Source organism: Pelophylax lessonae (genome assembly GCF_965119305.1).
Source record: "Pelophylax lessonae genome assembly, chromosome: 12".
Taxonomy (NCBI): Eukaryota; Metazoa; Chordata; class Amphibia; order Anura; family Ranidae; genus Pelophylax; species Pelophylax lessonae.
In genome coordinates this window covers 17,897,923-17,912,715 of record NC_138779.1, presented here as the reverse complement: position 1 = coordinate 17,912,715, position 14,793 = coordinate 17,897,923, and the positions used below count along the sequence as shown (strand labels likewise).

At 43.5% G+C, this 14,793-nt stretch overlaps 1 protein-coding gene across 1 annotated transcript in view; it reads right to left on the bottom strand.

The window, feature by feature from the left end:
* Positions 1–5,436: 5,436 nt before the first annotated feature.
* The window catches only part of VAMP3 (vesicle associated membrane protein 3), a 59,141-nt gene continuing 49,784 nt past the window's right edge, over positions 5,437–14,793 (bottom strand). Inside the window, exons 3-5 of the mRNA XM_082274051.1 lie at positions 12,840–12,998; positions 10,760–10,811; positions 5,437–5,640 (exon numbers count right to left, since the gene is read on the bottom strand). Coding sequence (XP_082130177.1) covers positions 5,624–5,640; positions 10,760–10,811; positions 12,840–12,998 — 228 coding nt within the window. The 3' untranslated portion in view covers positions 5,437–5,623. The remainder of the gene's footprint in view (positions 5,641–10,759; positions 10,812–12,839; positions 12,999–14,793) is intronic.

Here is a 14,793-nt window from a genome sequence, read left to right as displayed (position 1 = left end):
GTGAGGAATATACGTAGTCACTGTGATAAGACACTAAAGCACTTTGGTGATAGCCCTTAAGACAATAAAAAACGGAGTGTGTTGTAAATGCCCATTATAAAACCCCAAAAAGCATCAATAAATGAGAAAAGACAATCCAAAAGCATTCAGGGGATCGGCAAAATACAAAATATATTTAGAAAATATGCTTATTACCGCAAGAAAAAAATATATATATCACAGGCACTTTCGTCATATTAAGGAACAGCTGTCTCATACTAAGTAACTTTAACCGGATATAATACATGTGAACGATGGCAAATGTTTGGGAGGATTTCTGCGCCATCCCTGGTCAGGAAGCACACTTCGCTGCAAGTTGGGTAGCATTATGCCAGGCTTTACTAACACTGGAGAGTGCAAACTCTGGTGCAACTGTGCATGGTAGCCAATCAGCTTCTAACTTCAGCTTGTTCAATTAAGCTTTGTAGAAAAAAATCCGTGAGCTGATTGGTTTCTATACAGAGCTGCACCGGACTTTGCACTCTCCAGTTTTAGTAAATCAGCCCCATTGTATTCAGTATTCAATATTCTGGCTGCACTGCGGAATTCACTTCAATGGGTTCTCAACAGAGGAAAACCAGCAAGGGTGAACTAGAAACTAACAGGGCACCGGATACCGCTCTCCTGCATCTATCACCCATGTGAACGTAGCCTGCGGGAATAGTTGAACTTAAGTCAAATGTTTATTATTTTTTTTTTAGTGTTTTGGACAAGGGTTAAAACCTCTGAAGATTTTCAGTGCTTTTGGGAAGATAACCAGCACACCAAGGGTAAAATAAAAAGGTAATAAATGCAAAAGCTCAGTTATGAAAAAGCAACATTTGGGGCATGGAGGACATCTTTCTCAAGGTTGACAGACATGCTTTTTCGCACTAGAACTTCTGCATGCAATACCCCAAATAATAATTTAGGTTTCAATTATGATGTGCTGACCAACTTCTCATATGCATTTCATGGTATCTCCATAGGTGGCACGCCCTTGCAAGTTGCGAGTATGGAGTGATGACCAACTTTCCATATGCATTTCATGGTATCCCCATAGGCGGCATGCCCTTGCAAGTTGTGAGTATGATGTGCTGACCAACTTTGCATATGCAATTCATGGTGTCTTCATAGGTGGCATACCATTGCAAGTTGTGAGTATGGAGTGCTGACCAACTTTCCATATGCATTTCATTGTATCCCCATAGGCGGCATACCCTTGCAAGTTGTGAGTGCTGACCAACTTTCCATATGAATTTCATGGTATCCCCATAGGCGGCATACCCTTGCAAGTTGTGAGTGTGGAGTGCTGACCAACTTTCCATATGCATTTCATGGTATCCCCATAGGCGGCATGCCCTTGCAAGTTGTGAGTGTGGAGTGCTGACCAACTTTCCATATGCATTTCATGGTATCCCCATAGGTGGCATACCATTGCAAGTTGTGAGTATGGAGTGCTGACCAACTTTCCATATGCATTTCATGGTATCCCCATAGGCAGCATGCCCTTGCAAGTTGTGAGTGTGGAGTGCTGACCAACTTTCCATATGCATTTCATGGTATCCCCATAGGCGGCATGCCCTTGCAAGTTGTGACCAACTTTCCATATGCATTTCATGGTATCCCCATAGGCGGCACACCCTTGCAAGTTGTGAGTAAGGTGTGGGGTGCGCTGTTTGTTGAATAGTTTTCATTGCGGTCTGACATTGTTGGGGACAATCCCCTTACTATCTAGCCCAGTGACCATGTTTTTTTACCAACATCGGAAGGAAGGGTAAACGTGTCTAAATGGGACAAAAAGAAAGGAAAGTAAAGGAAGGCAGGAGCCTCAATCAGCTTATTGTAGTCGCCTGTCCCTATTGGAAATGTCCCACCACTTCCTATCATTGTGGCCATCTGCCCCAGTGTGCCTTCGCTTTTTACAAAGTGGCCGATTTCCTTGAATTTAGCTTTAACCCCTTGGCGCCAACAGTACGCATATATGCGACCTCTCGGTGGGTGGGACTTATCGTTGAGTGGCCGCACATACGCGACTGTGTAAACAAATTACTGTGCGCTCCCTGCACTGTAGCTAGCGGGGATCAGTAAGCTCCCAATGCATACTTGCGATCGGGAGCTTTCGCTTCATGTGACTGCTTTGACAGCCAATCACAGCAGTCACATGACCCGAATGGCCGCTTCCCAGGTTTTAGAAACTCTTAAAAAGGGCCGGAAGGCGGTCGACAGGAAGGGGTTAAGGTAGAGAACAACATTTCTCAAGTGGCAGGTACTAAACAAGACTACCTTTCCACTCTTCAGGTAAAAACCGAAACCTACTACTAAATTTATGAAGCATTTAGATATACTTCGCATTAATTAAAAAAAAAAAAAAAAAACTCTAGCCTAACAATCATCCTTTTTAATTTAAGTTCACCTGACAGTAGACAACCCCTTTAAGTGAATTCATAGCTCAGTGCTGGTAAAAATGCTGGCCAAAGCGCAAGTTTAAAAATGCTATAAACTTTTATGGGAGGAGAGTACTAAAACTTTGGATGGCCATACAAAATGTGCAAATAGATTGGACAAAATCTGGTCAGTAGGTGGCTGTAAGCATCTTCCCGCAAGACATCCTTCAACTGACAAATTGAAGCAGCCAGGTAGAAAATTGTCTGCATCCAATCAGATGAAGTCATGTGATCCCCCGGTGAAGTGATAGAAGACGCAACGCGCTGGGGCGGAGATAGGTGACATCATTACTGAGACCGGAAGTGCGGCACAGAGTTTGACTTTTACAATAGCAATATCAAATCTGAATTCTATGAGGACTTAAATGAGAGTAAAGATTTTTAATAAAGCTTTTGTGGAGTGAAAATACTGCACTATGCTTTGAGTATATTTGCAGCTGCAAGGTGGGACTGTCGGCCTCCTATTACAAGGGGAACACACCTTTATTTTCTGGAGTGGTGAATGATAAAATCCCATTTGTGAAGCTCATTTGTTACCCTCAAGTAAAAAGGGTTATGCGCAGTTGACCTGTATAGAGGTCCAAGCTTTAAGGCGAGGGCATAGTTATCACGGAAGTGAAGCACGTCTGTTTGCTGTGCAGGACTGGAGTTGTGGCATCACAAACCAGGACAGGTTTTCCCTTAAATGGGAGAATTTTTGAAATCACGGATGTATATTATTTTTTTTTTTATGGTATCCTATCACAGTTTGACTTTACTACATGAGCACTATTTTGTAATTTGACTTCAAGCAGCGTAACACTAATATTATGTTTGTTATCCAATCCAATGCCACTGCTGTTTGGGTCGGCTGTCAAAATACAACAGCCGCAGTGAGGAATTGGTTGGATTTTTTTTTTCATTCAGCCTGCAGGCTGAACAAAATAAAAATAAAAGTTAGTATATGGCCAGCTTTAGTACAGTAAGAAACATCAGGAGTATAAAGGAGGTTACAGACCTGAACAAAGATCAGCCGATAATAGAGACAACTGTGCAAGCTGTACAAATACAAAGGGGGGCATTTATCAATTCTATCCTAAGGCAAAGCAAAGCTAACCAGGCCCAGTGAGATGCATTGTGAAACCGGTTAATTATAAGGATAAACCCGAGTCATAAACTCTTCCTTTGGTTGCTATAAATTCGCACTGGCCAATGAATGAAACCAGACCCTGACCACACAACGTGCGTCTGTTTAGGCTGGGTTCACACTTGTGCGATGACCGACATTGCATGTGTTTCCCACCTCATTGCTGTGCAGATCACATGCGATGTCTGTGCAACGGGAATTCAACCATACAGTTTGTGTGGCTGAACTTGCCTTGCATTCTGACCAAAATGGTGCAGGACCCCTTTTTTTGGTCTGCACCCATGTGATCCGATTCCTGTTCGATTTCACAGTTTGCTCTGCTAACCGATTTGGGGGTGCCATTAAATTTACATTGACACCTGCAGCAGTTCGCAGAGGGCAACGTGAACTGCCTGCTAGTGAGGGATGCGATGCGTGAACCCACCCTGGAATCACGCTGGTTCCCACATCACACAAGCGTGACCTGAGCCTTGGACTGAAAAATCTGTTATCTTCGGTAATAAAACTGTCTTTAGGCCCCTTTCACACGGGCGCACTGCCCGACGGAGTCTGTTTTGCTCAGCGGGGGAACGATCTGCCGATCCCCACTGAGCAGGCGGATGACAGCTCCGTCTCTGCTCTGTGTGCAGAGACGGAGCTGTCAGATCCCCGCTGTCCTCTATTGGGAGATCGGATGAGAACGGATCACCTGTCCGTTCTCATCCGATCCGATCCTCCAGACAGATGGAAACTAGGGTTTCCATCCCTCTGGATTTCACTGACAGAATCGGATCGGATAGCAGCGGGTGTCAGCAGAGATTTCTCCGCTGCCCCATAGGGCTGCATGGAGCATCCGATCAGGTCCGCCTGAAAAACTGACAGGCAGATCAGATCGGATCGCCCGTGTGAAAGGGGCCTTATAGTGTACGTCCACTTTTTCAGTCAATTTGAGAAAACCCCCTTTAGGCTATGTGTCCTTGATTACACAGCATATCTACAAAGCCTCTAAAGCAGGGCTCGCCAAACTATGACCCTCCAGTTGTTCAGGAACTACAATTCCCATCATGCCTTGTTATGTCTGTGACTGTCAGAGTTTTACAATGCCTCCTGGGATGTGTAGTTCGGCAAACAGCTGGAGGGCCGTAGTTTGGAGATCCCTAAAACCTTTACCCCTTTGTTAGGACAGACCATGTTCGAAAGCTAGTAACAGCAAACAATGAAGATCTGCCTGAACAGTACAGATAATCATTATAGCAAACACCGATTCCCAGCCCCCCTCAAACAAAGAGAACTAGTAGGATTTTACAGTGCTGGAGAATCCAGAATAGAGTGTCTAAGAAAGGTAAGCTAAATCTAAAAGAAGATATTCTCCCAATTCGCCTGCAAAAGTGGAAATACACTTTAAACCGGTCAGAGATTTTGCTGAAGACGCAGCCCGATTTACGAATAACTGCATTGTTAACTCGCTTGATAAATGTCCCCCAGAATGTTCAAAATCCCAGTGAAGGCACTTAACCGAACAAAAAAAAAAAAAGACTAAACTCTAAGACTCCATTCACACCTAAGCGTAGTGCAGCGAGCATTTTTGGAGTGTTTTTGGAGTGGAGGGAGGCCCATTCAAATGAATGGTGCTGCACAGGGTTTTTTTTTTTTGTGGCACTTTTTGGAGCGGCACCATTCATTTGAATGGGCCTTCCTCCACTTCAAAAACGCTCATGTACCAAATCTTGACACAGAGATAGGAGCATTTGGGCATTGCAATTTTAGCGTGTTTTGTTGCTCCATAATTGTGGCAAAAAAAAAAAAAAAAAAAAAAAAAAAAAAAAAAAAAAGAAATCGCATCACGTTTGGGGTGCCATTAAAAAATAATGGCATTGCAAACGTGTCCTGTGTTTTGCCACGATTCCAGTATGCTCAGGTGTGAACGGAGCCCAATATAACAAGGATTCATAGTGATCTGAGATTATATAAACTATTGAAGACAGCAGATTTGATATCAGGAAATGCAGCTCGTTTTACAGACTTCCGCTTCTTTCCTCGGGTTTCTGGGGCCTTATGACACGCTCCACACTGAAATACAATAGGAGAGAGGTCAGAGACTATTAAAAGGAAAAAAAAACAAAGGAAAACCTGGCATTGGAAAATACATAAGTCATCTCACACAGAAATCCCACGCTTATCTCACTTTTAAAACAATGTGCAAAATTATTTTTAATAAAAAAACATAAAAAAAAGCAAAGTGAAATTGACAAAATGTGAGAGCCGCAACCCAGTAGGTCCAAATAGAAGACTCAGAATAAAAGAAGTATTCTAAAAATGACTTGGTGCACTTCTCTAAGGCTGCATTCACACCTGAGCGTATATTTTTAGGTGTTTTTGTAAGCGTTTTTTGGGCAATTCTCTGGCGTTTGTTGGGCGTTTTTTGCAGGCGTTTTGATTTATGTCAAAAAATGGGTGTGTTAAAAGGGGTGGAGAACACCTGTGTGTTTGAAAAACGCCCGTGAAACGCCGATAACAGCGTTTTAATGCATTCCTATGGAACCAGAATAGCTCTTGATCAGCCCAAAAAGAAGCTCCTCTACTTTTTTGAGCTACAGGCGTTTTGCTTCAGGGGACAAAACGCTCAGATGTGAACAGGGGCCATTGAAATTAAAAGGATTTTGATTGTTAGGCGTTTTGGATTTTCACAGATGAGCGTTTTATGGGCTGAAAAACGCTCAGGTGTGAACAGGGCCTAAGTGATCAAGAGATACCTTATAACAACAAATATACCGTATTTAATCTACACGCTTTTTCCCCTGAAAATAGAGTGCAAATAATGTGTATGTGTTATACGCCAAAATGTTTTTATTTTTTTTTTATAGGCAGGGGGCCCATTTTCCCCGGTTGCCATACGTTGGGGGGGGGGGGGGTGTCATCAGGCTGCCACCCTGCCTCTCCTTGCTCTGGGACAGCCCTGCCAGTGTACTCTATGAAGAATAAAAAATTACTGCCAGACCCTTTTTCATAGATCCTTTCTACATTGTGTCAGTGTCATTGTAAACCAATGCCTGTAAATAATTTTGCTCCATTCTTTCCAGCCACTCTCCTCCTCCTCCGAGTGTAGCTTAAGATTGGAGGAGAGCGATCACGTTACCGGCCATGAAAGAACGGAGCTAATAAGGTATTTAGAGTCTTCAGATTACAATGACACTGACACAATGTAGGAAGGATCTATGAAAAGGGGCTGGCAGTCATTTTTTTTTTTATTAAACTTTAGAGTACACTGGCAGGGCTGTCCCAGGGGACTGGAGATCTCCTGGGAGTGCTGGGGGGCTGAGCAATGTAAAGGGGGCTGTATAAAAGAAGAAATGGGCTGTGTACTGTGCAGGGGGGGGGCGGGCTGTGTAATGTAAAGGGGGCTGCGTAATGTGCAGAGGGTCTGCATAATATAAAGGGGTCAGTGGAATGTGCAGGGGGAGCGGTTTGTTATGCGTTAATATTACGTTATGTACCCTATAAATGGTATAAATATTATTAAAAAAAAGTTCTGAGCTACCCTTATTTTGCTTCAAAGTTATTTTTTTAAAATGTAAGTTTTTTTCCTGAAACTTCCCTCTTAAAATTACAGTGTGTGTTGTACACCTGTGTGTGCTTTACGCCAATACAGTACAATTTATCAGTGTACAGAATCAACAGACACTGCGTGACAGGGTGCTCATATGAAGGCCACCCCCCTCATAAAATCACGCCTTTTACCAGAGAATTTTTTATCTTGAATTATAGAGATCTCAAACGTGTGTAGGAAGTGGAAGACACTTCATAGTGTAGTATGCTAAAATCCAGTTTTATTAAGCATATATTACCCTTACACAATCATAAACCAGTGCAATGCAAAATAAGCAGAAACGACCATAGTCCTCGCCAGCCGACTCGTGTGCGGTCACAGATGGGTGGAGCCACATCTGTGACATAATCACGCATGAGTCGGCTGAGTCTGTTTATCAATTAAATGGTTTATGATTGTGTAAGTGCAATATATACTTTTAATAAAACTTGATTTTTAGCATACTACACTATGAAGTTTCTTCCACTTACTACACGTTTGAGAACCACGGCGGGCCAACAAATTCATGTTTTGTTGAATACTGGCGGAGATTCTTAGATGTTCACACTGTTGAGGCTGGATGTGGATGATGCCTCCTCCCTCCTTTTAACTACTGGGTCTTGTGGAAACTTAGAAAGCGAATGAGAGCTCTATAATTTGAGATAAAAAATCTCTGGTAAGAGGCGTGATTTTATGTGGGGACGGCCTTCATATGAGCACTGTGTCTGATTCTGTACACGGATAAATCACTGGGATACTCACTATCCAATTGGACTGTCATTTGTAGATTTATGTATATGAACTGCCATGAAGGACATCTATTATGATAATTGTTATTCCAATTATATATATGTTTTTTCTTTGTAAACGATCCAGGGGCTAATGAGCCGCTCTGATCGCTCTCAAATACTACGGTCACCCTCTGACTCTATCCTACACTCTTTAACTCATATCTTCAACCTCTCCCTCTCCACTGGCATCTTCCCCAGCTCTCTAAAACATGCGCCAGTAACTCCCATACCAAAGAAAGCCTCACTAGACCCCTCCAATCTTAATAACTTAAGACCCATCTCCTTACTCCCTTTTGCTTCCAAACTCCTTGAACGTTTAGTCTACAACCGCCTGAGCAAGCACCTCATTGAGAATAACCTCCTTGATCCCCTTCAGTCTGGATTTCGCCGGCAACACTCCACAGAAACTTCTCTCTTAAAACTTACAAATGACTAACAGCTAAAACCAATGGTCACTACTCAATACTCTTAAGCCCCGTACACACGTACCGATCGTCGTCATACAAACGTCGGCGGACGAAAGATCTGCCGATTGTACGCTTGTTAGTATGGTGCCTCCGACAGCTGTCTGCGCACATTCAGCAGACAAGAGTCTTTCTTGCAAACATGAAAATTTTTGTATGCCGACACCAGAACGGACGATTGTTCGCCAGTCAGTACAGAAATCAGCCGACAGACCGCAGATTTGCAAGACTGGGCATGCTCAGAAAAGAAAAAAACACAGGGAAAGTTAACCATTACATGACATCACTTCTGCATTTAGCTGAAGTCGGCGGACAAAATTCTTGTGCTGTCTTTGCACTATTCAACAGACATCGACATCCCGGGGAGAAAAGACGAACGTTTGTATGACGACGATCGGTACGTGTGTACGGGCTTTACTCTTAGACCTCTCGGCTGCCTTTGATACTGTTGACCACCCCCTCCTTCTCAAAAACCTCAGTTTGCTCGGTCTCCGTGGCTGTGCTCTCCTTTGGTTCAAATCTTACCCATCTCACCGCACCTTCAGTGTCACTTACAATTCCACTTACTCCTCTGCAACTCCTCTTACTGTTGGGGTCCCCCAAGGTTCTGTCCTTGGACCGCTACTATTCTCAATCTATACCTCCTCCCTGGGTCAGATAATAGCCTCCCATGGCTTCCACTACCATTTCTATGCTGATGACACCCAAATCTACCTCTCTACCCCTCAGCTCACCCCATCAGTCTCCTCCCGCATCACTGATTAACTAACAGACATATCAGCCTGGATGTCTCACCACTTCCTCAAACTGAATCTATCTAAAACCGAGCTCATAATATTTCCTCCTCTACGTGCCCCTTCCCCGGAATTCTCTGTCAAGATCAATGGAATAACTATTAGTCCTTCCACACATGCCAGGGTGCTAGGGGTAACCCTGCACTCTGCACTGTCCTTTCAGTCTCACATCCAATCCCTGTCCAAATCATGCCGCCTAACCTCCGCAACATGGCTAGAATACGGCCCTTTTTTAACCAATGACACCACCAAGCTTTTAATTCACGCCCTGGTTATCTCTCGCCTCGACTATTGCAACTCCCTCCTCATTGGATTACCCTTACATAGATTATCCCCCCTTCAATCCATAATGAATGCAGCTGCAAGACTTATCCACCTTACCATCCGTTCAGTGTACTCCACCCCTCTCTGCCAATCCCTTCGTTGGCTTCCACTCACCCAACGAATAAAATTCAAAGTGCTAACAATAGTTTACAAAGCCATCCACAACTCTGCCCCCAGCTACATCACTAACCTGATCTCAAAATATCAACCAAGCCGCTCTCTTCGGTCTTCCCAAGACCTCCTGCTCTCTAGCTCCCTTGTCACCTCTTCCCATGCTCGCCTCCAGGATTTCTCCAGAGCTTCTCCCATTCTTTGGAACTCTCTACCCCAATCTGTCCGACTGTCCCCTAATCTATCCATCTTTAGACGATCCCTGAAAACCCTTCTCTTTAAAGAATCCTACCCGGCTACTAACTAATAACGCTGTTTCACTTGCTCCATCAGCTCATCCCCCACTGCTATTGCCTTTTGTATCAATTGACCCTCCCTTTTAGATTGTAAGCTCTAACGAGCAGGGCCCTCTGATTCCTTTTGTTCCAAATTGTGGTGTAACTGTAATGTCTACCCTCATTTTGTTAAGCGCTGCGCAAACTGTTGGGCGCTATATAAATCCTGTATAATAATAATAATAATTGCATTAGAAAGCCAGCCGCCGGCTGAAACAAAAAAAAAAAAAAAAGATACTGGTGTTATGGGTGATATTTTCAGCCATAATTCCGGCAAACCACAACGTATATATAAATAAGTGCGGCTGGCAAATGGGTAAACCGGTATATTTCTTGCACTAACAAAATATTCAGAAAGGTGTATGTATGTACCGCCGTGTGATCTGGTGCAGGGAAACGCACTGCGTTTGTGTCCTGCGTTTGTGGTGTCGTTAACCTTGTACTAGGGGAAGGCATGAATCCATGTCTCTGCTTTGCAGGAACACAGGATCAACGCCTTTCCCTACTGCCTCTGTGATGGATGATCAGCGAGTGTCAGTGGACAGAGTGCATGGTACCCGAAGACCAGCTCCCACTGTGTATAATCACAACGGGAGCTGGTCGCCGGCAGCACGCATGCCTGCCCCAGATCCAGAAACACGTACTAGGTACATGATCCAGGTCCGCAGTGCCACCTTGCCGCTGTATAAGTTATAGGGGCGGCAAGTGTTTAACAAAGGGGATACTAAACTGCCACGGTGGCGTGGTGCCACATGACCAACTACAAGCAGGTAGAACTACTCACCGATAATAATGATGATGATCACCACGACGACTGCTATCAGTATAGCCCACATCTACAAAATGAAGAAGTACAAACATGACTGTACAGAACATCCATATTCCAACAAGGTTTGTCAAATTTACCCAACTACCTTCTATACATGCTGTGGTCACAGGATTTTAAAACCAGTGGGTGGGTAAGCGACATTTATTCAAAATTTGCAGACAGCAAAGATTATGATTTAGACAGATAAATTACAGTCAATTTGTAAAAAAGCTCAAAAGGGATAGGGAAATATATTTTATTCCACAGAATTTACTGCTGAAAAATATTATAAGGGAAGACTGTGCTCTAAAAAAGTAGTCAGAGGCTTCCACTAGTCCTGAAAATGCTTATTGACTGGCTGTCAATGCCAGAACTTCTGACTTTTCAGAAACGTAGCCAATCATCAATGTACTCCTCAAAGTATTGTAACCAATCAACCCGCTTAATTGAAAAAAATAAATAAATAGAAGCTGGAGACACAGAAGCAGGAGTGAGGTATTGGTGAAGGATTAGTGCTGTCCTTTTCGGCAAATAGTTTGTTTTTAACCTGTTTTAGACATTAGTAGAAATGCCCATAAAAATGTCATTGAAGTATACAAGGAACGTGAATAGTACATTCTGTCCTCCTGCCTCGCTGACGTTTTCTTCCCTGCTGTCCAACACTTGGCAGTAATTTTCGGCTGTCAAACTGACAGCCGGCATGTAATAGCTGCTGCTGATAAACGAAGGGTCTGATGCAGGTGTTTGTATTTCTCTTTTACGCGTTTCAACAGTGTTTATGTGTCCACATAAAAGGCTTGGTTCACACTGCTGTGACGGCAAAGTTGTACGACTTTGCCTGCGACTTCCTTATGACCGGATCCAACTTGGATGCTCTTTAGGAGACCGTACAAGGGCTGAAATTGCACCCAAGTCGGCCCAAAGTAGTGCAGCAGCCTTTTCTAAAGTTGGAGGGACTTGTGTAGTATCAGTTAAGGCGGCTCTTACAGGGAAACACTAAATCTGACATGTCATGCAACTTGGGGTCTCATAAGTAGGATCCCATGTCGCAGCAGTGTGAACAGAGCCTTAAGGAGAAGCTCCAGGTTCCCCCCAAAAAAATTAAGTCTTAAGCAGTAAAAAAAAAAATACTGTAGCTGCTGAATTTTTAAAAATTTAGGGCACTTCCTTGTCCAGGGATCCCGCAATGTCCTCACCCGAGTTGATTTTTCAATCAAATATTAGGTGCTGGCGCTGCCATCTTGACTAAGGGTCCTTTCATACGGTCCGCATTCCGTTGCAGACCGTGCTCTGCTCAGCGGGGATCGATCCGCCGATCCCCGCTGAGCCAGCAGATGACAGCTCCCTCTCCGCACACAGGTGTCAGGTCCCCGCTGTCCTCTATGGGGGAACAGATGAGAACGGACCGCCTGTCCGTTCTCATCCGATCCGATCCCCTGGAAACCCTATTTTCCATCCATCCGGATTTCACGGACAGGATCGGATGAGGATGGCAGTGGGTGTCAGTGGAGATGTCTCTGCTGACATCCGCTGCCCCATAGGGATGCATGGAGCATCCGATCAGATCCGCCTAAAAAACTGACAGGTGGATCTACTCGGACCGCCTGTGTGAAAGAGCCCTTAGGGAAACCAGCAGTGAAGCCTTGACAGTGTCCTACTGCGCTTTGTGAATGGGCTGGCTGCAAGGGGGGGGGGAGGGGGGTGAAAGGACACAAATTTTGAGCCCAGTTCGCCGTGGCCATCCACCTTTTGGGTGGAACTCCGTGTTAAGCAACTTCATTTTTTTTTTAAATAAATGGCGTCTCCTGGTACCCCCCTTATTAATGCCTAATTGACCCTAACCTCTTCTTCCTATTCTCCCTTTAGCTAATTTATTTCCGATTATCTTTACCCATTTCTATTGTTTTAGCCAATAAACTTTTTTATTCTTTACTTTATTTTGAATGTTTCAAAAAGCTCAAAATTGAAAAGGGGAGGGGGAGGGTTGGGTGACAGAAAAAAAAAAAAAAAAAAGACTGGACAATGTAGTGCAAATAAGTTGGATGAGTCCACTCACCTTGCAGTTTTTCCACCAGTACTTTCTCTTTAGCCGAGCTGCGCTGGTCTCAAACTGTGAGGCTCCAGCTTGCAGTGCATCTGCGCGATCATCCAAGTCAGTCAATTTTTGATCCCTCTCCAGGACTTTGTCCACATTGACTCGCATTATATCCACAACCTTAAAAAGGAAAAAAAAGAAAAAAGAAAAAGAGAAAAAAAAAAGAAAAAAGAAAGAAAAAAAAAAGAAAGAAAAAAAAGAAAGAAAAAAGAAAGAGAAAAAAAATGGAATAAAAAAAAAGAAAAAAAAAAAAAAGAAAAAAGAGAAAAAAAAAGGAATTAAAAAAAAAGAGGAATAAAAAAAAGAAAGAAAAAAAAGAAAAGAAAGAAAAAAAAGGAATAAAAAAAAAGAAAGAAAAAAGAAAGAGAAAAAAAAGAAAAAGAAAAAGCTTAGGTTCAGGTATGATCTTTATTGCATATTTAAATTGTTCTAACCTGAACCGAGTATTTATACAGTTACTGTGCAAAAGTCCTCAGCAGGTGTAAAAAAATGCTGTAAATTAAGAAATAGAACTTTTACTAGATACTTATCCATCATGCCATACCTTAAGGGAGGCGTGATTTGCCCCAAATGTATTCTACAGCAGGACAACATCCCTAAAACATACAGCCAAATGTCATTAAGAACTATCTTCAGCGTAAAATAAGAACAAGGAGTCATGGAAGTGATGGTTTGGCCGCCACAGAGCCCTAATCTCACCATTATGGAGTTTGTCTGGGATTACATAAAGAGACAGAAGGATTGGAGGCAGCCAAAATCCACAGAAGATCTGTGCTTAGTTCTCCACTATATATGTAATACCTGTGGGACTGCGGCAGAAGGTGACAAATCTCTGTAATAATCTGGACTACTATAGTGATCGCTGCAATCCTGTACAATGATGTCACAATCTCCACCTTATTCAATTCATAGAATGCCTTGTATTAAACAGAAATAAATGGGATTTTTGACTTACTGTAAAATCTCTGATGTTTGTTGACAGACACAGTTCCTGATCTTCTTAAACCATTGGGTTATACTGCCCCCTAAAGGAGGAGGACACTAGGCAGAAAAAAAGTCTGGCTACGCCTATGGGCAGTCCCAGGGGGCATACTCCTCCCTCTCTCTGCTGTAGGTCCTCAGTTTTGTTACAAGCAGTGTCAGAAGAATTACAACTCCACAGAGGGGTGGGTGCTGTGTCCGTCAATGAATATCAGAGAAATGGATTTTACGGTAAGTCAAAAATCCCATTTTCTCTTTCGTTCATTGACGGACACAGCTCCTGATCTTCTTAACAATTGGGAGGTCCCAAAGTAGTGTTAAACATGACGGGTGGGAACAGCGAAATTTTTTTTCCCCAAGGCTAACTATAGCCAACCAGGTAAACAGTAGCTCAACCAAAACTGGAGCCCACCTGACAACAAACAATACACCCTCAAAGACAGGGGTCTTCAAACTATGGCCCTCCAGTTGTTTAGGAACTATAATTCCCATCGTGCCTAGTCGTGTCTGTGAATGTCAGAGTTTTACAATGCCTCATGGGATGTGTAGTTCCACAACAGCTGGAGGGCCATAGTTTTGAGGATCCCTGCTCAAAGAGGACCATATCCTCTAAACAGCAGCCTGCAGAACCTTGCACCCGAAGGAAGCACCCTTGTCTGTGGGTCTGGAGAAGACCGCTCTCGACTTGCCAGACCAAGTTCGCTTGGATCCACCAGAGGAGGCCCTGAAATGCTTTGATCCCTCATCAGTCACCCGAGGAAAAAAACGCATGACGGAAAAAAAAGTTCTTATGAGCCGAGAAGGATGGCCCACATCTACGATCCTTGCCCTTACTAGACTGTGGAAAAAAGGCACTGTTCCCAACTCCCCCTTGAGAACCTTAATGGTGTCATCCAGGGTAGCTCTATACAGGCGATCTCCTCGAAAAGGAAGA